The 26,416-nt window shown below is 39.7% G+C and overlaps 1 protein-coding gene across 1 annotated transcript; it reads left to right on the top strand.

Moving 5' to 3' along the window:
* Nucleotides 1-974: 974 nt before the first annotated feature.
* On the top strand, nucleotides 975-26,416 carry dyrk1ab (dual-specificity tyrosine-(Y)-phosphorylation regulated kinase 1A, b). The gene is made up of 11 exons (XM_072692205.1): nucleotides 975-1,091; nucleotides 15,860-16,056; nucleotides 16,154-16,246; nucleotides 17,728-17,916; nucleotides 18,144-18,291; nucleotides 18,841-19,127; nucleotides 19,250-19,396; nucleotides 20,000-20,140; nucleotides 20,876-21,179; nucleotides 22,000-22,124; nucleotides 22,265-26,416. Exons 2-11 carry the CDS (start codon nucleotides 15,937-15,939, stop codon nucleotides 22,862-22,864), a joined length of 2,154 nt encoding a protein of 717 aa, XP_072548306.1. The 5' UTR covers nucleotides 975-1,091; nucleotides 15,860-15,936; the 3' UTR covers nucleotides 22,865-26,416.

The following is a 26,416-nucleotide window of genomic DNA, read 5'->3' on the forward strand; positions in this document are numbered from 1 at the left end:
CTATGCATCTGTAGATGTAAAAACTGTAAATATCTATACTAGTAAACATCGAGCTACGCTTTGTATCACTGGTGGCATTTCTGGATGAAACGAGTTACCACAGTACAAAATGAAAGCCACATTTTGTTTGGGTAAAGGTGTATTAAAGATTAGATTTTGCAGTGAAAACTGCTTTTCGTTGCAGAGCTGAACCGATATAGGGTCCTGCTGACTGACAGTTACGGACAGATAGGAACAGTTATGGCGACGGCTTACGCTATTCTCAATCGTCATTGCTACATCCGGGTACGTTGTTCTTTGATTGACAGTTTCCATAGTAACAGCACAGGCTGTCGCCATTTTGTCGGTGGCTTTTTTTTTTTACCTTTCAAATGTTTCCTCTTCCCGCCGGAATAATGCGCTCACAGGCTCTAACGGGCGACAGCGTCGTGGGAAGGGATTATTCGACAGTGTCGGTGTGAGAAACCCGCAGGACAGGTAGTCGGAGCGAGCGAGTGGAGAAGGTTAGGCGGGTCCGAGCCCTCGGAGCTGGCGCTGCTGTTCTCCGAGTGTCCGCTCCGCCGGCCCGGTCCGCTGCGCAGCGCCGACTGGAGGCGCGCCATTTTGTGAAAACTGTCAGAAAACCGTGTGGAAAAAAGTGCTGATTTTACATTTAGGCGCCTCGACAGTTCATACAGCTAAAATCCTCGGCGCTACTGACGTGCTTGTGCCGTGGAGGTGTTGGCTACAGTCCGCGCTCCGTCCTGAAGCAGCGGGAGAGTGAAGGTGCGCTTATGTCATGAGCCGCGGTACCAGAGCTAGCTGCCCAGCTACGATCGGTGACGGTCCGGTATCTCATCCAGCGCCCCAGCTCCAACAGTCGGACCTCTGACCAGACATGGCTGCTTCACAAAGAACGGTTAAGGTTGGAGAAATCGGGCAGAGTTGCCATTTTGATGCCCGTTGGCTGCGATAAGAGACGTTTAGCAGGAGAGCTAACGCAGAAATTCGGGTCTCAGTCATTGGAAGTACCGCGGCTAACGTTACAGGAGCTGGAGAGTGGCTTTACCTCACTGCATCTGGGACTCTAAATGAAGATCACACCATCAAAGGTGAGTGAATCTACAGGTTAACTGATCTCAGATGGATCACAGCTAGCTGGTTAACGTTTTGAGGAACAAGGCTGGTTTGGATGGGACCTGGCGAGCTAACTACATGCAGAAGAAGCCCAACATTAGTGGGTTAGCTGGAGGCTCACTAGCTAGCTTACTGCTAACCTGGCAACCATTGTGGCCTACAAGCTAAAGTAACAGTCAGCACAGAAACTAATTACCAGACTGGCTAGCTAGCTATCTCCTCCGTTAATTTGCAGGCCTTGCTGTAAATGTTTGGTATTTAACGAACTAACCACACTGTAGGTGTTTTGCTAGTACGTTAACCTGCCGTCTAGCTCGGTTAGCTAGCTGGCTAGCTGGTTTCGCTTCTACGTAAGGCTGACAGGGTTGGGGACACTAGCTAGATAGCTATCACCACATCAGACTGAAAGGAATTAGCTAGGTAGCTAGCTAGTATTAGACCTGGAAAAAGGAGAAAAAGGTGCCCATTTTGGTAGAAAAGAGCATAGTTTGCCCTTTACGAAGCTAGTGGTAAAAAGGATGTCAGTTAAATGCTATCGCTAGATGTCCGTTACTAAGCCTGTGTTCAGACATTAGCATCACTGCTCTCCTCGTTTACACAGCCACATTTTCTAGTGTAGCCTTTCATCAAATTAAAATAATGATCAAATGAATGGCTAGTATTAAAGGTAACCTCGGCTTTGATTCATCATCCAGTCACTGATTTAGTTGACTTGTTGCTGGCAGTGAAAAAAGGGATGTAACCTAAACTTCGTAGCAATTGCTTGTAATGCAAGGACTGGTAGGATGTGCCACAGTTAGGAGATCCTCTCTTCTATGGTCTTGTCAGGCTTGCTAGTGCTTTAACCAACAGTATATTGGATCACCAAAGGCTCATAGACAGACAGTTCAGACGGCAGTATGTGTGTCTGTGTGTGTGAAGAATTGTAGCATACAGTCGAGGTTCTGCAGGACGTGAAAGCATAGGTCTAAGGCAGTGTTTCTCAGGCTTATCTTAGATCTTATCTTACATCCCAGCTCTCAAGAAGAACACTCAATACCTGTGTCGGGACAGAAATGTATGATTTCTTATCTGTAGGCTATACAGAGAGAAGAGAAGGGCAGCTTTGCTCTGTGTCTCTGATTTATGGTCACTGATTGAGTTGATCAAGGTCTGTAGAAGCATCTGATTACCACAGACCAGGGTAATGGGAAATTAACATGAAGCGTGAAGGTAGACCTTCTGTTAAGAATTGCCCGGCCACAGCCCTGGATATTGTATGTGGCAGGGATTTTAAAAAAAGCTGGCTACCTGAGACACCAAACCAATAAGTTTTGTGTGCCAGTATTATAGAAACATGTTTATCATGTATATGTTGTTTTTCCAAGTAACAAGCAAACCAAGCTTCAGGCCAACTTGAATGTCCACTCCTTCTGTTGGATCTTCTACCACTCAATCCAAGAAGTGACGTGAAGGCATGTGCGCTTTTCACAGTATATATTCAGGCTGGTACCGAACCACCACCATCTGAGGGTTTGTTCATTTTTTTTGTTCAAATAAGTGACGCTGGTGTTTAGGCTGACATGTTCGGCAGAAAGTCTCACCCATGTCAATTACATTTGATTTTTCACTCAACTGTGACTTTTCTATTATTATTTTTTTTTTAGTAGTAGTAGTAGTTTAAGCAGTCAGTTTTGCCTCTGAGGTTGTCTAAACAGTGGAACTAAATTCAAAGCTGCTTTGAAATACGCCCCCAAAAATGTACACTACCACTACCAGTTCAGTATTAATGCACACAGTTAAACATGGTGTCCTTCATGGAACAACTGTTTTGTTTAAAATGATCTTAAGTTTTAGTTTCCTTCCATTTTATCTAATTATTGAATACATTTGTGATGGTGAGGAATGTCTCTTCCTCAGCGCAAAAAGTGTTCTTGTGCGTTTTGTGTCTCATGATTGTGCACAATTTGCGAATCCATTCGTTGTTATTCCGCCCACCTCTTGTACTGCGTTTTGTGTGGAGTATGCAACGCTTTGGGAACAGTATTGAACCTAGACCTTTGTTTTGGTGTCAAAAGTTGTCATTGTGTGTGTTAAGGAGCTCAAAAGCTCTGAGTGAGTCATGGAGTGATTTTAGGAGTTAAGGTCAAGCCTACTTCGACTAGTAGTTTTAATCAGGTTAAGCTTGTGACCTTATGACCTTAATTAGACTATGACTGTCGAACCGCACTGTTTACGTGAGCAAAGGCTGGTTAGGCTATCAGTCTTAGTTTTGTTTTTGTTTTTTCCCCTGTGGAAAAGTCAGGTTGATCGTTTCTTCGTATGGGGTAGTGGAGTGTTTGACAGTTTGAACATGGTGATTTCAGATGGCTGTTTTTAGGTGGAGTGCTTGAAGCAAAGAAGCTACAGTTATTAGTGTAACTGTATTGGAGTATTTCTCAAAGGAACCTGTGGAATTGGTGCCCTTATCAGAAAAGTGAATGTGACCTATTTACTGCTGTATAGGACTGAGCTCCATTTGTTGGGTTGGTGTTTGTTACTTTGTTTACTTTTTAGCAGCATCCTTAATTTATTATTTAGTTAAAGGTAATATTTTGTAGTTATGAAATTATGTAGTTATGTAGTTAAATTATATAGTAATGAAATTCTTTGCGTATTTCAGCTTGGAAAGCGGGGGTCAGAGCCCAAGGTCAGATATGCTATAGCGCCCCTAGAGCCGATACTAATGACCCAACAACTGTAGTTGGGGGAGCCAGATATCAAACCTACAACATGTGCGTTCAATAACCCAGTGCTCCTACCATGGTTCCATCCCAGCCATTCTTGGGCAGTCCTGAAGCACTGCAGCGCCCACACAGCGTCACAGGACTCCCCTTGGGCAGCATCTCCACTGGGTTGAGAACAAGAAGAGGTCATTTTTGGCAGCAAAACCAAACCCAACTAATAATAATTATTAGTATTCGTAGTTATTGTCGTAGTAGTTGACAATCTTTTAAAATACTTGGTAAAAACTTTTACTATGTATTTGTATTAATTGGCATTCTATAGTGGTGCACACCTGACTATAGAGGATAATTGATACAATTTAATAATGGGAATCTTGGAAAACAGAAACCCCATTTAAAGAACCAGTACTGGCACACTGAGCATTGAGATAAATATATTATTATTATATTATTATTGTTTATCAAACCATTTATAAAGAGTCACCTGATGCCAACAATAGCAGCACATCTCAAAAGAAAAATCAGGAAAAATGGGCGAGCATAAGGATCAGAGCCGCTTTGACGAGAGCCAAACCTTGATGGTTAGGTAATTAGGTTCAATAAATTAGGTAATTAGGTTAAATAGGTCAGAACATCTCAAAACATCAGGCAGGTTATGTGGGGTGTACCTGGTATGTAAAGGTCAGTACCTACAGATACCTGCCAGATGCCACAGGATGCCTTCAGATCTTCAGAAGTCTTGTGGGGTCCATACCTTGATACCGATCGTCAGTCTTTCAGCATGATCTGCCGACCACCAAATGATCTCATACCTTCACAGCAATGCTCCAAAATCTAGTCGAAAGCCTTCCCTAGACAATAGAGACAGTTACTCCAACAAAAGCAGGATAAACTTTTTATTTATTATTATTTTTTTTAATTAAATGTTTTTGTTTTCAGAAGGAACAAGAAATGAGCAGGCGTCTGTATAGTGTAAGTCTGATATGGGGGGGAGGTACACTTAGCAGACGTAGGGGAATTCAGCACTGGATTCAATGGGTTTCTGCAGCCGCATGTAAGGTTCATGTTGCCATCTAGCGGTTGAACGAGGAACAGCAGTAACCTGTGACTTTGCGCAATGCTGCAGTAACTTGCAAAATATGGATTAAATGATCTCACCCACTCACAGCACTAGATAAATTATGGCTAATCTAATGTTTGGGCTGAAAATCATTTGATACACAGAAAATCAATCCTTCCAGCTCCAGTATGTATTTATGTATGGTGACCTATATTTTGCTATAGTCACTGTATTTTGCTGCGCCCACTTTTAAGAGCTTGTTTCCATTGTTGCAGGCCGATCCAGTGTCGTACAGGTTCTGCACAAAATAAACAAAGATTTATTTAAAATGACAAGTAAGGTAAATGACATTTATATTTAGATATTTATTACTGTCTCCTGTGCACAATGCTGCTATTTACACTTCAGGTCAATGCTAACAGCATATTCTTGCCTTAAACTGTGCTCTCCACTGTCATCAGCTGTGGAGGCCAACCGGTCCCTGTATGGTTACTAAGCTTACAAGCTTGGTCTCAGTTCATTTTGGTGAGCCCAAAGTTTGGCTGATATCTTCGTCACAACTCGTTCTTAAGTCCTCATGAACAATGATGTTTTAAATGAAAAACACTAGATGCTAAAAGCTCTAGTCTAATGAATGCTGATGAAGTAAAGAAATACACCTGAGTAATCACAGACACCTGTGAAGCCCTATGCTCCACACACTTGAATTGATACAATTTTTGTTATATTTATATTGCAATTAACTCTAGATATGAATGTGCACTTGAACCACATTAAAAATTGTTTGAGTAGATATGTAAAACTGTGGAGAACAGTCTGCAGTGCTATGTTCCTCCTTGCAAATATGATTTAAATGATTTTTATTTACAAGGTTAATCATGTTAATTGAATTGCTGGCAGTTAATTAAAGGTTAGAATGAAGAAATCCACCAGGAAGCTGCAACTAATGATTTTTCTATTGATTAACCTATTGACTATTTTATCGATTATTCAGTTGATCTAAAGGATTCAAAGTCAGCAAAGTGTGCATTTAATTGGAGTTTCTTTTATTTTGACAGTAACAAACTGCCATATGATGAAACAGCACAAAGCTAAATGTAAACAAACCTTTATATATTAAAGTGCAGAACTGGCTAATTCATCGTGAGTCAGCAAAATTTTGTTTATACCCCTTAAATACATATATGATCTATGGCATTCACTACACATTGAACTGTACTTAAAATAGAGGCAGAAATAAAACTATTAGAAAAAGGTATGTTCAATCAGGCCCTCAAAAATGCACGCTAAAGGTGGTTTTGCCATTTCTGGCGGCCCGTCACCTAGAATAGTGCCTATGGATTTTTTTTTTCCTCTTCAGGGGATTGTGCACTAGTTGTGCCCTAGTGCTCCTGCCATCGACACTTTGCTTAGCACTTTACTTTGCAACCACCATTTTGTCTCTAATCTTAAATGTTCCACACTTTTGGAAACGTATAGAAACCTCCTTCATAACAGATTCTGAGTCTACGGCAGCTGCCATGATTTTAAAAGGATAGCTTGAATGGAGTTGACCATGACTGGAGACAAAACTATGACTATAGTCAAGTAGTTCAGTATTGTTAAATAATTTTTCTATATTTCTGTTTGTCACTAGAATAAAGAATTATGCTGGACCTTGGTGCAATGTTGTCTGGGCTCTAAAATTCGAAGTCTGTGAGACCGAAAAGGGGCTAGCTCTTACTTTCTCGGCTGTCCTACATTACAGATGCAAGTCTCCATCCAAGCAGTTTAGCTCTCGACTCTCTCGCTCTCTCCATCACGGAATAATGGCAGAAACAGCAAAGCTGGCGCCTTTAAAAATGGCGACTGGGGGGTTAAATTTGGAAATTACTTATATTTAGTGAAAAACGTAGTGTTTTTTGCCTGCATCCTGCCTGAGATCCTTGCTCGCCCTTTCTCACTGCTTTTCTCTTGAGTAAACAGAACAGGCTGCTGAAGGCAATGAGCAGAGGGTTGAAGGCTTGGTCATGCTGCGAAATATGAAGATATGACCCCATAAACTCAGTTTCTAACTCCGAGCGCAATGCTTTAATTAAAAGAGAGGGTAATAATCCTACCGAAATAAACAGACACTTTACAAGGTGTGTTCAGTACATTCCGAATTCATGAATACAGGGAATATCTTGCATATTATGCAGAAAAACAACAGATCAGTTTATTTTGAATTCTGCTTATCCTAATCACTCGCTACACTCAGGCAGAAACTGGAGGACAGATGAACAGACTAGTACACAGACTAAAGGGTCTTTTAGCTGTTTTTCAGAGTTAGATTACTCGCTGGTAGTGGATGACCGGTCACTTGCTAGAGTAAGTCCTGCAGTTTGATATGATTTGAGTATCGTGTTTGTAGGTGACTCTGATCCTGAGTTATGAAGAATAGCATGAATAATGGATCTGCCCCATGGATCAGTCTAATTATCCAATACCCGGTCCAGCTAAGTATGGATATCCTAATATCGGATTGGTGCAGCATGACTGATGTTAAAACTATTTGTCGGTTATTCACAAACCAGTAGTAGGTGGGATGGAAAGGAGTTAAAGATCCTTTATTTATCACTAGATAGAGCTAAACGCGAAATATGGTGGGACTTCAGAAATTAACATATTTCTGTCTACTGAAGAAAACAGCTTCTGCATTTTGTCTTATCGAAGTGAGTAATGAGTAATACAGTAACTTGTTGTTTCATAATACCGTGATCTGTGATTTAATTTGTTTATTAAACTTTCATAGTTTGAAAGGGGAAAAGGGGGAAAAAAAAACATTCATTATTCATTACAATTTTCTTGTCATTCAGTAGTTCTGTTTTCCCCCCAAGAGGAACACTGATGGGTGCACTGACAGTTATGACTGTCGACATGTCTGCGCTAGCCTACATGTAGGTATTGTACCACAGGTTTTGGAGTAATATGTTCGTGTCCGTTGGTGGTGACTTAACTGATGGTGACATGATATGATCAGTGGGTTTATTATGGCTGCTGACAGCCTTTGTGGTGGGTCTAGGTAGACCCACTGGATAGACTTGATTGTTTTGTACTGGAAAAACTGTGAAACTGTGAAATTTGTTATTTTAAGTCCAGTTTAAAAGGACTGGACTTTTTGTGTACTGTTGGAAATGGCAATGGTCAGAAAATGCTGAGTATGTATTTCACATTGCATCCGCTGCCTTGACTATTTGGACTGGGACCAGGACCAGGATCTAGTTTCTACCTGATCTTGTAGCCATGTGGATATCTACTAATATTTAGCCACTGATTAGGAAACCAAAGTAAGGGTCCGAAAAAAAGAGTTTCATAGGCCTTGTTTAGAAAGTACACTTGAGCACATTTGCACAGAGCTTGGATCTTTTAACTTATTTCGAGTCTCTTTTGAGCTGCTTTTGGATCACCACACAGGACTAAGACAGCCTGTCCTTCTGTGATTTAGACACAAGCAATCTGAATAGAAACAGGGCTAATTACAGTCCTTGTGAAACAGTTGGTCAGTGTTCTAAGTACTGACGATATTACTCAAAGAAATATTGTGTATCGCAATAACAAAATATATGATGTAATAATCCTGTATACCTTTGATACAGCAGTTTATAATTAAGGGTGAAACAATTGTTAAACAATTAATGCATTTCCCCTTCTTGAGGACCCAGGAGACAGCACTGTGTGGAGCACCAAGCAGATTTTGATACAGATACCAAAAGTAGTGTCACAATGCTTCCAACCAAGTGGTACTGTGGCAAAAAAATAAAGACACTCATTATCTAGCAACCAAATGTTTATTTAGTGAGAGAGAAAAAAGGACATGTTGTTATTATTAGATCTAGAAGGATCAGTTGGCTGGTTTCTCTAACTTGGCTGATTTTGAGAGCTGATCAGATGGCGCATGTGCCCAAAAAAAGCGATCAGTGTATTTGGACCTGATCCCCAATACTGCTCAAGGGTGGGGATGGATGTCACATTGGACTGGATGGCAAACTTAATCTTGCAAGTCTTCTGTAATGTTCTCTGTGTGGTCTCTCAAGATGAATGCAATATATCATCTCAGCGTTGTAATCGCAGTATGCACATGTGCAGTAGTCATATAGCTGTACTTGCATGTTAAGTTAGACTTTTTTCTGCTTATTACAAAAGGAAATTTTTACATTGTTCTCATATTCCATGACAGATCTACCAGAGGCAGGTTAAATCTGCCCAATGTTAATCTGTACTGGAAAAATGATCAGAACACTACCTTTTCCACAGCCTTGCTACAAAATTCAGCATCATAAGTGCTGATTGTGGACAATACAGTGCAGGGTCAGGGACTGCCATATAGTATATATTTGTGTTCCCTTCTTGGTCCTGCACCTTTGTTGCGAAGCAAAACTTATTTCGGTTAGTGTCCCAATATTTTCCCATATTAGCTGCAAACTAAAAATGCTGTACATTTTTCAGACCTTCACTCTGGACATTTGAAGCTTTAGAAAACATGACTTTGTATGTTGCAGTTTTCTCTAGTTTCCTTTAGCAATCGGTTAGCAATCTATACAGCTGATTTTATTGTGATAAACACTATGCTTTTCAGAATGTCTTGGAAGTCATAATTTGTTACAAAGAGCACATAATTAGAACTGTTTACCTGGATGTAGTTATTTTACTGTTTTAATGTATGCTGTATTTTCAGTAGCCAGCAGCAAGCCTCTTTGAAGAATTGAAAATGGAATTGTTAAAAATTTGAAATTTGTTACACAGTCGACATATTTGAGGTCAGGCCTTACATTTATATATATATATATATATATATATATATATATATATATATATATATATATATATATATATATATATATATATATATATATATGTGTATGTGTGTGTGTGTGTGTGTGTGTGTATATATATATATATATATATATATATATATCTATATATATATCCCTTTTAATTTTAGCAGCAGTTTCTATGAGACATTCTGGACTGACTGATTTGGTTTAGCAGAGACCTTTTTAAAAAATAATATTTATTTCTTTTTTTTTCTTTTTTTTTTCTTTATCAGTCCAATGTACAGTCAGGCTGTTCGACAAAACCCCAGAGTAAAAGGCTACTTTACTACTAAGGCTTACTCTAGAAGACTCCAAACATTCCTGACCATTCCAATTAATGGCATGGGTCGCCTTACAGACCTCGACAAAGAGGTTACACCGCCCCATAACTTGTACTCATGTGTAATTGTTTGAACAGTTGATCTTTGAACCTGCAGTTGTTTAGACTAGTAAATGACTATAAGAGACATTCCTGACTTCAACGATATAAGATCACCAAAATTTACGATTGACCTCAGATCTATGTATGTGGGCACAGATAAACTACCAGTTGTTGTCCATTACGATCACTAACTGGAAGTTAAGAGGCCTTGCTATGATAAGATATTTTGAAACTTTCAGCACCACAGAATTAATAATCTAAATGGGTAGACGTATGTTTTTGACCCTGTATGGATATTTTTGACTGTGTAGATTTACCTGAAAGAACACCCAGAAATTCAATCCTGTTCTGTACACTTATTTTGCCCACAGGGAAGAATTTGTTGAAGGCCCAATATTCTGGTTGATCCTAAATTCTTGTTCATACTTCAGACTGCTACTACTGTATTGTGTATATGTAAAAATTGTTGTTATATTACCCACCCCAAGTATTCACTAGGTTTGTAATTATGCCAGAATTTGAATTGTTCTAGGTACCAAGAGTAGTTTCAGAATGATACTTAATAAACTGTACAACACTCAAAAAGATTGCTGGGTTAAAATCAAGCCAATGAAGTCATTTTCACCACAAAGTTAGCTGGATTTTTGTAGAACAGGATACACAGTGGGTTAAACTGACCCACTGCTGCTGGTTTACGGAAAGTTTGGTCATGTGTCTTTACTGTAGTGAAGTAAAAAATAATTAATTAAATTCAATTAATGAATTAATTGTGCACTCCACCTATTGCCCATGAGCAAAAAATTCTAAATGCTAAAGTTTACTAGTTTGTAAGTTTCCTGTCTAGGAGGACTGGGCAGTATACCACAGTTTGTTTGCATGACTGGGACTTTAGGTTACTTTTTGAGACTTTTTTTGGAGTTAAAATAAACCTAAGATACAGTTTTATAGCTTATTCTAATTTTACAAGTACACGGATAGGATTTAAATTCATCATTTCATTTCATATTTCAAGTGAATTGACTACTGCTCAAAATAGAAACCTTAAGAAAACAGTAAGCCTAAACAGTATTAAATTGTCTCTCAGAGCTGCTGGTTGAGACCTCGCTTGTGTGCTAGCCTACTGACACTAGCAACAATTTGGGGCTAAGCACTGTTTGCAAACAAGGCAAAATTACACATGCACCCTAAAATGCACACAGAAGAGTGTCTCATAGAAACTGCTGCTAAAATCAAAGGGATTTTAATTAATGTATTAATCAGCAGCTCATCTTATCTAAACTGTGTGGCTTTATTACTTATACAAGCACAAAGATCAGGCCAGATTGGTATCTGCTGATACTTAGCATTAAGAGACTCCTGATTTGATCAATAACTCGGTTGTGACAGAAAACCACCTGTTTTCAGAGCACGACGTCACCAAATGGTAAGCTCCTGCACTGGATTCCAGAATGACAGCAGTCCATTTGCTTATCTCTTCTTGATCTTTCAGCAGTCTGTGAAAAACAGGCATGTATAAAGTACTAGAGACCCACACGCTCACAGCTTGATCGCTTGTTCTGCTCAGTGTAGACGGCTTCATCAAACCCGGTGACAGCGCCATCTACTGCTCTGTCGATTATAATGTGGGTTTCAAAAGATTCGTACCATTTTTATAATTGAAACGAGTAACGATGCAGTGCATAAAAACGTAACAGTAAAAGTATTAAACTCACCCAAAACATGTAGTGAAGTAAAAGTGGAAGTAGGGGGAAAAGTACTTAAAAGTAGTACTTAAGAACTGTAGTGTAGTAGCACTACTTTGTTACTATACATCTCTGGTAAAAGGGGAGCTCTGAGTTTCTTGCTGAATGTGTTTGTGTAGTCAGTCACACAACAGCTCTTACCATTTTTGTGTTTTAGTGGCATTTACAGTGAACCCTAAAGCTGACACTCAGTAAGTGTTGCTGCAGTGACCCCTGCCACCTGTGACGCAACGTGCATACCCTTGTGCATATTAGGAATGCTGTGATAAGCTTGTAGGGCCTCCCTTTGCTCCATGCCATGGATTCCAAACATTCCTTTGGGATTTTCTGGTTCATGCTGCCGTAATTGCGTCACACAGTTCCCTTAAGAAGTGTGTTCAGGATTATAGATAGAAATATGGAAGTATGTTCAGGAAACTGTAAAATCATTTTGCACTAAATGGGGGTAGTGGCTTTTTTTTTTTTAAGCCAGAAAAAACTATTCTTTGGTTCTGTAAGTGTTCAGTTGACAGTGTCAAGTTGTTGGAAATGTAACTGTTGTGAGTCCATTGAATCACCAAAATTCTTGACTGTGATATCTGATAACTGTTAATATTCCACAGAACAGTTAGCAAACCTGTTGAATTTCCACACAAACTTTTTTGCGAGGGAAGAAGAAGAGAGAAAATTATCTGTTTTGAGAACTAGAAGGTAGACAAGCATGCTGTTGCTGACCATAAAGAAAGCACCACAGCTTGATTCAGCTTTAGTTAGTTTTTTAAACCTATAGAAATCTTTCGGACAACTGTTTAGCAGCTCAGCCTCTCTGAGTAAAGAGAACCGTTTACTTTTAAACAGACAGAAATTCATGTCTCTGCCTTCCTCTACAGCAAGCTTGCACTCCAAATGCTGCACTGTAGCATAGTAAGCTAATAATCACACAACGGTTATACTCACGAAAGTAGCGTGTTTAGTTGGTTGCTTGCTGCTCCATACCATTGCATTTGATAAAGTGCTGGCTAGCATGCTGAGACTTAATTGAGCTGTACTGAACATTCATTGAGTTAGATTTTTTAATCCGGTTCGTGACTCAAATATGATCCAAAACAGGTTTTGTGGTTTGTTACACCCCCTAATGTTTTGTAAAGGTGAAGTCTTCAACTGCAAAATATCTTCCTATATCACTGTGAATGAAAGAGAAAATAAAGAAAGGTTTAATCCCACTACTGTACCACACCATACAACTTGCCATAAATTACTTGACACTGTGCTGTATATGGTGGTGATTGGGGATAACCTACAGAATATTAGTGCTGCACCGATACCAGAACTTACACACACAGTATCGGTATCGGCAATAGAGAGCACGGATACCATGAAGCTTACTGATGCCCTACTTTTTTGCATACTTTATAAAACCAGTCACACAGTTGTTACCATTAAACAGAAATGTAATGAACTTTAATGAACTTTTTCCATTACAGCACTTTTTTCACATGTTTTTTTTTTTTTGTTTGTTTTAAAAGCAGAAGTTGAATTTCAGCAGGTTGTTTAAAGATTTAACACACACTGAAGTTCAGTATTTTTTACATATACGGATTTAGAGCAGTCTATCCTGTATTTAAGTCAGAGTTGGTATCAGTATCAGTACTATGTATCTGCTGGTACTTGAAAATATGGTATCGGAAAGAAAAAAAGTGGTGTCTGTGCATCCCTACCGAATATCTTTTTCTAGAGTATTCAATTCTGATGATCTCCTGCTGTTATAATTAGCTATAAAGAACCCCTACCGAAGTTAAGCTGTTAGCTTTGAATGTTATTACATTTTTATTTGTTTCTTTGCGTATGTAAAAAGCGCAACTGAATGCTTGTCTAACAGATACCTCATGTTTTCCTTGTGTTTAATCCTCATGCGTGATGTTACTCCTAGCACTACTAGTTTTTACAACCATTTTCTTGGTCTTCCATGCTTTTCTTAGCTAGACAAAAAACAAAACTTTAGGTTTGCACTTCATTGCATTTCATTATTATTTACACATTCCCTTATCATTAACAGTCCCTCTGGGAAGTGCTGTTCTACTTCTTAAACTTGACCACAATACACATCATATTGTGCAGAGGCACAAGGTACAGACTCCTGCCATACTTTGTATGACATTACAGCAAGTGTGGAATTTAGTTTTTAGACTCATTTAAACATTACATCTGGTCCCCAACAACCTCTAAACTTTGACTGATGAAGTTTAGGGGAAGAACGGTCCACTGCTTTCATGATTTGTGTTCATGGTTTTTACCATTTAAATTTTGATTCACCCAAAACTAAAATATTTTAAACAGTGGTGTAGACCTCTTGATTTTCTTACAGATCTAATGTCTGTTTACTGATCTGAAAAAATTGAGCACTAAAAAGTAGTACTGAATGTGTGGGTTTGTAGACGAAGAGTAGTTTTCCAAGCTCGGTCTAAATTGGGTACTGTTGCTTTAAGAGAAATAGGAGTTCTCTGTGTTTCTACTGCTGCCTTTAAGTGGTGTCCGCTTCCTCGGTGGAAAAACACGTTTTCCACCAGAAAGCACCACATGAACACCCTATAAAGTCAGATGCTGAAGTCGGACACATCGAACATTGCAGTGAAATCCGAACTGTTTTAGTTGAACAGTTGATCCATGCTAAAATCTAAAATAATATAATAGTTTAAAACAGTTTAAATAAACATTTTAAACATTTACAATCAACATATGTAATTTTGCATTAAAATATATACTTAAGTCTTGACCATCTCCATGTTTTCCTTTCCACACAAACCACATGAACGCCACCAACGTGAACAAGTTTTACCTATTAGAAACTTGAACGCACAGTAAGCACTACAGACTTCTCCCTACGTGCACTGTGAGCTGAACTGTGGCCTGTCGAACTCAATTTCAGTTCAGAGCTGTTACAGAGCTGCTGAAACATGACTTGCATTGACTTCCATTAAATATTTTTTTTCCTAAAGTTGGTGTTTTGGAGACTTCAGGAGATTGTATTAGTATTAAGCAAATGTTAATACAAATTTAAATACGGGTGCAAGCTTAATTTGGACACTTACCATTCTGGTTTGACATTGTGTAAAGTATTTAGAAATGAGTTTATTATTATTATTATTATTATTATTATTATTACGGTTCTGTTTGGTCTCCTCAGCTGTGCACATTGCTGAAACTATCCTGCAAGTGTGCATGTTTCTATCCTCTGAGAGTTTGTGCTTTGTGTGAATTCTTTGCCCAGTCTTAGTCAGGTCAGCTGAATCATTCCCTGCTCCTGCATCACCAGCTCACGTTGGGCTTGTGCGTTACTGCCAGGCTCCAGTGTGGCGGATGCTGCTATGAAGTGTGCCAAAGTTCAGTTTTATTTCTTGTTTATTTCTTGTTTTCTTATTGGAAAATGGGAGCAGCTCTGCCCTGGCAACAAAAGTAGGTTATTTGCATACTCTTCCGTGATTGGCTTGAACCTTGATGGGCTTGCCAAATCACACTGTATCTTCTTGGTGATAGGCTATGCTAATTAGGTGCTGTTGCTGGGATTCTGAAATAGTGGTGGGACTCAGTGTGGCTGCGGCGCATTGTATTGTCTGGTGAGGGATGCTGATAAATGTTAAATGCATTCTCCTAATAATCATCAGAATTTACTCATGAAAGAGGGCAAATTAGTCAAACGTGTTTCCACTTCAGTGTTTCTGTATAGCCTGATTACAAACCCTGTAGAGGCTGGTGAGGAGCTCATTCACTTCATTCAGTTAAGGTTTCTTTTTTTGTGTGTATTATTTAATTACACACACATGTTCCTGTCCCAATATTCAGTTCTTACCTCTCAGTAGATGCCTCTGTACTGTACTTCACTGTACACTCCCGTATATGGATATGAGAAATGTATAAATAGACAAGTGCAATATTTCACTAGTAACATGCACAAGGAATCACTCAGCGAACATGTATTATTAGTGTTATCCCTACAGTGTTCTGGTACTACCAAGCGCTAATATGTGTAAACTTCCTCCTAGGGGGAGAGACCTCAGCATGCAAACCTTCGTCCGTCCGGCTTGCACCCTCTTTTTCTTTCAATGCTGCTGGTCTTCAGATGGCTGCTCCGATGCCTCATTCGCACCAGCAGTACAGTGACTGTCACCAGCAGAGTACAGACCAGTCTGTCACTGTACTGCCATACAGTGACCAGACACAAGCACTCACTGCCAACCAGGTACTGGCCGCTCATGTGTTCATAAACTTAAAAGTGTTATTGCCTTGTCTTGCAACTGATGTCGCTTATTTTTGTTTTTCTTTCCCCGTAAATGCAGAGGCACATGCCCCAGTGCTTTCGTGACCCAGCTGTAGCTCCTTTGAGGAAGCTCTCCATTGACCTGATCAAAACCTACAAACACATCAATGAGGTAAGATCTGCCCCAGGTCCTGTTGCCAGTTAAGCCAAATGAACTGCACTTTCTCCAAACCGCTGTAGAATTTGCACTACACTGCGCTCATTGACCGTGACCTGTTGTGTGGAAGGTACTGATGGGCTAGAGCTGGGCAGTATGACGATACATTATCATATTGTGACCCACAATATGCTTTTCTGAGCATATCGGTTATATTGTTGGTGCTTAATAAACACGTATTATCTGCATGTTTCATTACAATCAGTGTAACAAGTGTAATCACTGATATGCTTAGAAAAGCATTTTGTGTATCACAATAACTACATTTATCACAATATGATCAAATATCATCATATTGCCCATCTCTGAACCTTTGACACCGTGTTAGCAGTCAGTGGGCACTCAGCATTTGTACATATGGAGAAAACCTCTAGGAAACATTTATCCTGAAGGAAGTGCATGTACTCCTGTCTTGCTCCAGTCAGAGCCTTGTTGCAGTTTTAAGCAGCTTCCAAAAACATTTACTTACTGTTTAAGGCCTTTTATGATGAGTTGAGATAACAGTTTACACCAAAAACACATTAATTAAAGACCAACTGCGTTCGGTTACTGGTTTCAGACACTTAGTCCACATTATCTGAACACATTATCAGTGTACTGTATTGTAAGACTTGAAGTGCTTCAAGGCTTTGTGGGTTTATGCCAACAAATATAAGGGCATAACTCTGCTTTGCACATACATAGCTAAAAACCGTTGAAAATATTGTTAATACACTGTTTCTCAATCTTTTCCTCTGGGCGAACCACAGTGGGTCCACATTTTTGCTGTATTCCAGCTCCCTGCAAACTTGAGTTAGGCAATCAAGAACTGTTGAGTACCTGCTATAGCAGCGCTGAAAGCTGGGGTAGAGTTGAAACGTGGAATGTCGGGGGATCCGTACTGACTGTATTGGGAAACCGGTGCAATCCTTTTTCACAAGATGTTTGCACTTGCATATTTGCTTCGTGGGGAGAAGTTGATGCTTTATTGAAGAACTCAACCACCTTATTGTCTTCTTTTGGCTGTGGGTAAAAACTGATGTGGAGATGTTTTTAGTTTCTGAACACTGTAACCCTGACCAGGACAAAGCTGATAGAAAGATGGATGGCTGTATATGCAATAAATGTCCCAAAAAGATACAATTTCACTTTTCATATCTAAACAGATCCTTTGCAACCCTACTATTATTTAGAAAACCCTGGTCAGAAAACAAGAAATGTGTAAAAGTCTTGTTTTCATCTGTATACAGTGTGTAAAATAGATTTTTGAATTATGTTCAAGTTGTTTTAAGCTAAATTCTCAGACTTTGTTTTGAAGTCAAGGACTGTAAATTAATTAATTCTGTTAATTCTTGTAAGACTCCGAATTGATATTGGCAGTGAAAACACTAAATATAAAGGTGGTGAGATGTGGTAATTGCAGTTTATGGCATGGTTATGTCTGTGTGTATGTGTAGGTGTATTATGCAAAAAAGAAACGACGGCATCAACAGGGTCAAGGTGAGGACTCCAGCCATAAGAAAGAGAGGAAAGTTTTCAACGATGGTTATGATGACGACAACTATGACTACATTGTCAAGAATGGAGAGAAGTGGATGGATCGTTATGAAATCGATTCTCTTATTGGAAAAGGGTCATTTGGACAGGTATGACTCCCTATTTATTTGTTCCCTTTATTTGGGCTGTGGTTCTGAAATTAAAAGTTAATTATAAATTTACTTCTCAGAATCCAGTGAACACCTTCACTAGCAGACACAGAATAGTGTTTATGTTTTGGCTTCAAAGAGGATGTGATGGAAGCATTAAACGGGCTGGATCATAATTGATGTGTACTGATGTTCGTTGGTTTTCTGTTGGAATTCCCTTGCTGCAGGTTGTGAAAGCTTATGACCGCGCTGAGCAAGAGTGGGTCGCGATTAAGATCATCAAAAACAAGAAGGCCTTTTTAAATCAAGCCCAGATTGAAGTGCGGCTTCTTGAACTCATGAACAAACATGACACAGAGATGAAATATTATATAGGTAATGAACATATTTTTACTTTACATTTTTTATTATTTATTGTATTCTGAAAGATGCTCTTCATCTGTCCAACGTTCTTTGTTGCTGTCCCACAAAACCTTGTATCTCCATATCTACTGTTAATCACTTTTTGACATGATGTGAATTTGGCGGTTGTTGATGAAGTTGTTCATGAAGAATGCACCAAAAAATGCTCCCATATGACTTGGAATTAAATATACTTATGTTGCCTACACACAGTCTACAGTAGTTTCACCCAGTTCTCACTGCAGTTCTTAGTCTGTGTTGCTTTTTGAAATGTAAGTAAGTAGGCATAAGACAAACAATACAATGCAAGAAAATGTAAGATTAGTTTTTTTTTTTTTTTTTTTTAATTCTTAAATAAAGTACACACACATCGGAGACGGTTTCTCCTAAGAAGGAAAGCACAGAGCCATGAAGGTTTTTATGAGTTTGGTAACATGAACTTGGATGGTGTTTAATATGTAACGTGGATGTAATGTTAATTTACCTTCCTTCTATTGCTTTCTCTCCTTCTCAACTGCTTAGTTCATCTGAAGCGACACTTCATGTTCCGGAATCACCTTTGCTTAGTTTTTGAAATGTTGTCGTACAACCTATATGACTTGCTACGAAATACAAACTTCAGAGGAGTTTCTTTAAACCTTACCCGGAAGTTTGCCCAGCAGTTGTGCACAGCACTGCTGTTTCTCGCCACCCCCGAGCTCAGCATCATCCACTGTGACCTCAAACCAGAGAACATCTTGCTATGTAACCCGAAAAGAAGCGCCATCAAAATAGTGGACTTTGGGAGTTCTTGCCAACTGGGACAAAGGGTACAGTTGACCAGTGTTTCCTCATCTGTAGCATTTTTCTCAAGCTTATCTTTGTTTGTATGTAATTAGGTGTTGGTACATCTGCCTGCATGCTGAAACTTTTTCCCCTGCTCTCTTCTCAGATATATCAGTACATCCAGAGTCGATTCTACCGCTCCCCTGAAGTGCTGTTGGGAATGCCGTATGACCTGGCCATAGACATGTGGTCACTAGGGTGCATACTAGTTGAGATGCACACGGGAGAGCCTCTGTTCAGTGGAGCCAATGAGGTAAAATATGAGCGTTTCTACACATTCAGACCCTAGCTGGATATTATTAGTGTATCATTGTGTGACGAAGAGCTGTGAGCTGAGGAGTGAACCGTTGTACTACACAAGGTGGCTTGGTGCTTTATTAATAGGCTAGAGCTTCCACTGCTTGGTGCTGCAAAAAATATTATTCAAGATTTGATTATTCAACAAATGATCAGCTCATTTGTTGTAAAGTAAAGAATCTTTGAATAAAATGGTCTGAATAACAGTTTGCTGCTGTAATAAAGGTTCAAGGTTAAAAGAATTAAATAAATAATGTCTTGCAATGTTTACATAAAGTTAGCAATAAAGAATACGTGTCCCATAGTACACACTTGGCATGCTAGTGCACCACTTATGCTTACATACTAATTAGTGTGGTAGAATGTGGTATGTGACTCAGCCCATGTCATTTCATGCATCTGTCAAAATACTTAAACCCACTTTTAATTATGAACTACAGTAAATGATGAATAGTTTTTTAAAAGATTAGGTAATATAAATATGTTGGATTCCAATATAGCTGTTTAGGTTGCAGCAGCATTTATTATAAGGATCTTAAACCCCTTTCTTTGTTTTCAGGTGGACCAAATGAACAAAATTGTTGAAGTTCTTGGCATCCCACCCAATCACATAATGGACCTAGCACCAAAAGCCAGAAAGTTTTTTGAGAAGTTGTCGGATGGAACATGGAGTATAAAGAAGACCAAAGACGGGAAAAGAGTATGTACTAATTGCATTAGTAAATGCGCTAATTATTTTGATGACTAAGCAATTAATTTGATTTGGTAAAAGAACAAAAATACAACACAAATGAGGACTTAACTAAATAATAACAAACCACACAGTCTGTGCTCGATTTATGTCCCCTCCAAAAAATATGATAACCTTATATATTATACGTGATCTTGTAACCCACTGTTCCTTAAAGATTAGTAGCTACATGTTCATTGTATGTAGGCTATAGGCTGCGCTACATAATTATTTAAAGCGCACCTCCTGAGGAGTCCTTTGAACGACCCGAGATATCTGTGCCATGCACAACAATGACGAAAAGCCTCCTTGACAACTCCTTTTCCACAGGATATATGAGTATTTACAGAGGTCAATTTTAAAAAGGTGTTTTGTGTATTTACAAAAAGGTTTTTTGTTTATAAAAGTTATTTTACGGCTCGTTTTAAAGACTGTAAAAAGTGGCAAAAATCTTTACTGACACAGGAGCGCACAGTCTGTAAAAGTTACTGACATGGCGCATTCGAAAGGGACTAAAATCACTGATAAACTCTAATTACGTTTACCCCACCTCACCATGTATTACCAATCTCCTCTGATTAGTTTCTATAATACGATATTTGCAAAAAGGTGGTCTTTAATATATTTTGTTCTAATCATGTACTTGACCTAACTCTTTTAATGGGCATTAAAAAAATGTTCACTCGTTTGTTTTTCTGTCAACAGTACAAACCTCCGGCTTCTCGAAAGCTCCATGCCATCCTAGGAGTGGAGGCTGGTGGACCAGGGGGTCGACGAGCCGGGGAATCCGGCCATGCAGTAGCTGATTACTTGAAGTTCAAAGACCTTGTACTCAGAATGCTGGACTATGACCCTAAGACGCGAATCCAGCCCTACTATGCTCTGCAACACAGCTTTTTCAAGAAGACAGCAGATGAAGGAACAAATACAAGCAGTAGTGTTTCAACAAGTCCTGCACTTGAGCAGTCGCAGTCCTCAGGGACCACTTCTAGCACATCCTCAAGCTCAGGTACTATAAATATATTTCTCCCTACTCCTGTTTAGTTTTGTTACGAATAATCTGAGATTCATCTGCTAATCTGTGTGTATTATCATTAGCGTTAGCCTCCACAGAGTCCTGAATGAGCTCTTCAGTGCTGGTTTAAAAACAAAGGTGTGCGGTTCTCCTACCAGTAAAACAGGGCGTTTTAGTGATGGTTTTATACAGGTTCAGATGTTATGGTCTGTTTGCATGTTCCACTGTAAAACAGGTCCACACTGCAGACTCTCAACTCTTTTATTTAGCTTCAGAGAACGTCCGCACTGCTGCCGACTGGCAATAATGTGCGTTAATGACGCCTTGAGGACACCATTTACTCTTTGAAAACTGTAGTTTAAGCAAAGAATCAGGACTGTATTCGGATTAAAAGAGCAGACACCCAATCTATTAAAGTACGACAAGATTTGATCGGGACATCCCTTGTCCTTGTTTACAGATCCAGACTTCCCTTTTTCTTAAATGCATACCTCATATGGGCTGCCCAACCATAGTCTTGGTGGTCTGCTACATAGAAGAGTATAGTTTCAACACCTTTTCACACATATTCCCAAAGTAGGAGTTCTGATCTAGAATCAGATGTGTTGATCATTGGTAGGTCCGTACTCCTATACTAAGAAACTTAATGAGTACAGGCCACAAAGTGTTTGATTAGAGTTGGAGTTAAACTCTGATCACCAGGAGCACAGTTGGACACTCTTGCTTTACTCTTGCATGTTAGTTTAGTTAAGGAGTAATGAGTCGTAGGTCTGTAGTTTTAGAGGTTAACACAAGCTGGTTATTTTCTTCTCAGGAGGATCGTCTGGAACTAGCACCAGTGGGAGAGCAAGGTCTGATCCAACTCATCACCATCGACACAGTGGGGGGCACTTTAGCACAGCAATGCCACCCATAGACTGTGACAACCTCTGCCCTCCGGTAAGCCAAGTTTGTTGACAGAATTGGACAAATTCAGGTCTAAAATGTTTGCCCATGTATGGTTGTTGCTTTTGTCTTGTCGTTTTGTAATGACTGTGCTGTTCTATGCCTTTTTTTGCATGTGCCTTTTACCCTTCCAGACAAGACAGCCTTACCATCCACCTGTAGTATGGACTGGCGGTGTTGGACCAGACCCTGTCACTGTAGAAACCCATCCAGTCCAGGAGACGACCTTTCATGTGCCTCCCCAGCACCCTAAGGCATTGCACCCCCATCATCATCACCACCACCACCACCATCATCACCATCACCATGGACAGGTCATCACGGCGCACCCTCGGCCACGGCTTTACAAGTCCCCCACCAACAGCGCCTCCACGCAGGATTCAATGGAGGTTGTGCATGGTCATCTGTCCATGACATCCCTGTCTTCCTCCGCATCCTCTTCCTCCACATCGTCCTCTTCCACGGGAAACCACGGCAACCAGGCTTACCAGTTTCGCCAGATTCCTGCCCTGGACTTCAGCCACAATGGAAGCATGAGCATGGGTTTGGGTGCCTTCTCAAATCCTCGCCAAGAGACTGGCATTGCTGGACATCCAACGTACCCCGTTGCCACAAATACTGGACCTGGTCACTTCATAACAGAGGGACATTTGGGCATGAGGCAAGGAATTGATAGGGAAGAGTCTCCAATGACTGGAGTATGTGTTCAGCAGAGCTCGATGGCCAGTTCGTGACTAAGCTGAAAATGGTTTGTTTTCTGTGTGTGGTTATAATTTTTTTTTATTATATATTTTTCCTTTTCTAAGTGATGTTTTCGTTTTCTCCTATTTTTGACAAGGTGCATAGAGAACAAAAAGCTGCTCACTTTTTAGGGGAGATATCACTGAACTGCTTCAGTTGAAGAGTATTTAAAGTATATATGTATTTCAAATGTTCCTTTTTCAGTTCATAGACACGTTAATACTGCAAAATAACCATAGAGAAATTGACACTTCTGTTTGCCAGTTTACTCACTGCACCTAGTACTCATAGTACTAATTTTCCCAATCCGTTTCTTTTTATTATTTTATTTTTAAACTTGTTTTAAGGTTGTTGTTTTTTTCTTCTTCTTCTTCTTTTTTTGTAGTTTCTTTACTGACCATTTCAGAGCAGAGAGCTGCCATGCAACTAGCTATATGTAAAGCAATGCAAAAACACCCATTAAACGGTAAAACCTTGTCCCCATCCCCCCAATCCCCCTTTTCTTTTGAACCGCTTGTTACGTTCCGTACCCTTTAAGCGAAGCCTCTCAAACGAGCTGTGTGTTAACTTGTAGCGTGTCAAGGAAGCAGTACTTGCAGTGATCTTTTGTGTTGTCTGTATCGTGTAACTCTTAAAGGAAGGGGGCACATGGAAGTAGCCCCAGCAGCTGTGAGTCGCTCACAGTACTGTCCAGGCCGGGAGCCCTCTGTATGAATGAGGCAGCTTCAAGAGTGCATGTGGCAACTGAGGAGGAGAAGGAAGAGGAGGTGCACTGAAGGGGAGGTCAGATCCTGATTAATTGGGGCTGCTGTTAAGCATCTTATTGGCCTTACAAGTTTTTTGGACTTTTGAATGAAAGCGAGACTGATGGTGATGTACGGATAATGATGGCTTTTCTCTATTTTTTTTCTATTTTTTTTAACATAATAAAAGTTCCTTAATTGTTTAGGGAAGCGCAGAACAAAGTAAAAGAGTAAGTTATTAAGAGGCCTTTATTTAAGGGACTTTAAGGGACTCTTAACTACAGGGTCAAGTGTCCCAAACGCAACTTCCTATAGCTCTTTCTTACCGAAGTGGGATTTCACAATGAAGGTAGTCACCCCGATCTGAGATGCTTGATGATTTTTTGTTTGTTTGTTTGTTTTTAATTAATGTTTTTATTATTATGTTGGGTTTTTTTTCTCTCCCTTTTCCCATTTGAGTATACTGTTTCCGTTTGAAGACTGTCTACTTCTATTTGCCTCTTCAAACTTTTAGTACAGAAACGTGCTGAAATTCGTGACTGCCTTTTTCTCCTCTTGAATTATGCTGTGAATTTTACACTCGTTTTTTTTCCTGTTTGATTGTCTCTTTCCCTTTTGTTTTCTTTTTTTCTTTTTTTATACCAAAGCAATTGTTTTTTTAATAGTACTGGGTGTCTGTAACCAATAATGTAGCAGTTCACCACTTCAACGTTCAAGGTTTATTAAAGTATCAACTTTGTCCATACGAACCGTCTATCACCTACAATGGCGAACTGGAACTTTTGCTGAACTTGGTACATTTCTAATGTTGATTGAATCGTTTATCGTGTGGTTCAACACCCACCAAACTCCCATCAACCATCTTTTATTTTTGATTTTGTACTTTTTATTTGTATTAACATTATTAAATGTTTGTTTTGTTTTAATCCAACACATCAAGCAAGATGTCAGTCGGGAGCATCACCTTAGCGAGACGCCGTCCGCGCCGTCTGCGCAGTCTGCTGCTCTGCAGGCTCCAGAGCAGCTGAGCGATCTGCAAAAGGTCAGGAGGTGGAAAATGTTTCCGTTTTGTATTTTCGGTCAGTCGGTGGGTGATGCTGCCTTTTCTACTTACTTTGAATAACATGCTGATTTCTACCTTTCTAAGTACCGAAGTAGCTACTCGACCCGAAATCGACGTTCAGGCAGTCCAACTGTAGCTACCGTCGTGTCCAGTCTGTCCGACCTTTGGTTTGGTGCTTGCTTCCCATAAACTACTCCTCAAAGGGAATCTAGAGGTGACTCTGGAGATGACTCCGCTGGCACACGGGCATACGGGAATGCCTAGGCACATGTATGTTTCAGAGAGGATTGTTGGTGGGTTTTTGTTTGTTGTTTTTTTTTGTTTTGTTTTTTTGTCACTTTGCAGTCTGCTTGCTGCTATCGCGTAGGAGATCCCACCTAGACTTTACAGCATCACAGCCCACCCTTGCACTTCACGATAGCTGTCAGCTTAGACCAACACCACCTTGCTTTATTATCTCTTTGGATCCAGCAGTTCAGAAACCAACAGCAGGACGCTAGCGTTCCAGAAAGACGGCGATGTTTGTTTATGTTTCGGCCATTTGTTACTCAAAGGCATCACTACCTTCTTCTAAAGCCAGTCGTGTTTGATGCATTTACATATCCCAAGGAGAGCGACGATGACTACAAATACGGTTTATCGAAATGTTAGATTGATAGATTTTTATAAGCGATGCCATTTGGGTGGGGAGGGGCAAGCAGATGGTTTGCTGAACTCGACGTGAAACATTCCAAAACAAAAACGAAAAAGTTTTAAAAAATGTAAGAGAGACTTTAAGTGTGTACCTGTTTCAGCTGTTACTTAAGTGACATCTGATTTAGTGCGGTTTTCATGAAATGCAGCCCCTTTTTACTAGTCGAAATAGAATTTATGTATATATTTCTATTTTTTTAAATAAAGCAACTATAGAACTCCCTACATGTACTCCTGCTGGCATAGCGATCGCACCCTCATCCATTCGGTTGGTATTTCGAAGAGCAGTTTTCCTCGGATTCTGCTCACTAGTGCAAACTTTCCAGAGCACTAAAAGGTAGAGAATGGCCCTAAAAGGCAGGGGTTCTGTTAAAGGACAAGAGGAATCTTGTACCTGAGAAATTCTTTCACAGGGTAAAAGTATGCATGTGTTTCCACAAGGTGGTTTTGTTTTGTTTGTTCTGCCTTTTGTCAGAGGAGGACTGTGATTCACCAGAGCCTGCATGCACAGAGCATTAAAACAAACCGAGGAGAAGGAGTAGGAATGCTGATCTGGGCCCTGACCATAATCAGTATAAAAGGAGGAAAGGTTTGGGTCGAGATCAGTACTCCTACTCCAGGGGGAGCTTTGTGTACTGAGAGCTCAGTATCCCAAACCCACCGCACCACAACACTCACCGTTAGATAGTAGAGTACAGTTAATGCAGGACTCTGAAGTTAGAGCTACCGTGACTGGTGTGCTGCTGTGTTAATGGGAGATCAAGCCTTCTCCAGGTGTTCATGAGGTCAATTTGGTTTCCACAGAACTTGAACTCAGACTTGTTAAGTGTTCTGCTGCCATTTTACACTTCTTCCTCTTTCTGTTTTTATTTTTTTTGTTTTATTTTTTAAAACATGCAACATGCACTATATAACTGAACAGCATGGGGAAAAGGATAAGTGTCCACAGATTGTAAGAACTAGTCAAGACTTTGCTGTGTATATGAAAATGCCCTTTGTATTATATTCAGTCTTATGTATGATATATATAAAAAGAACCTACTTGA

This window comes from Salminus brasiliensis, chromosome 11 (assembly GCF_030463535.1).
Source record: "Salminus brasiliensis chromosome 11, fSalBra1.hap2, whole genome shotgun sequence".
NCBI classification, from domain to species: Eukaryota; Metazoa; Chordata; class Actinopteri; order Characiformes; family Bryconidae; genus Salminus; species Salminus brasiliensis.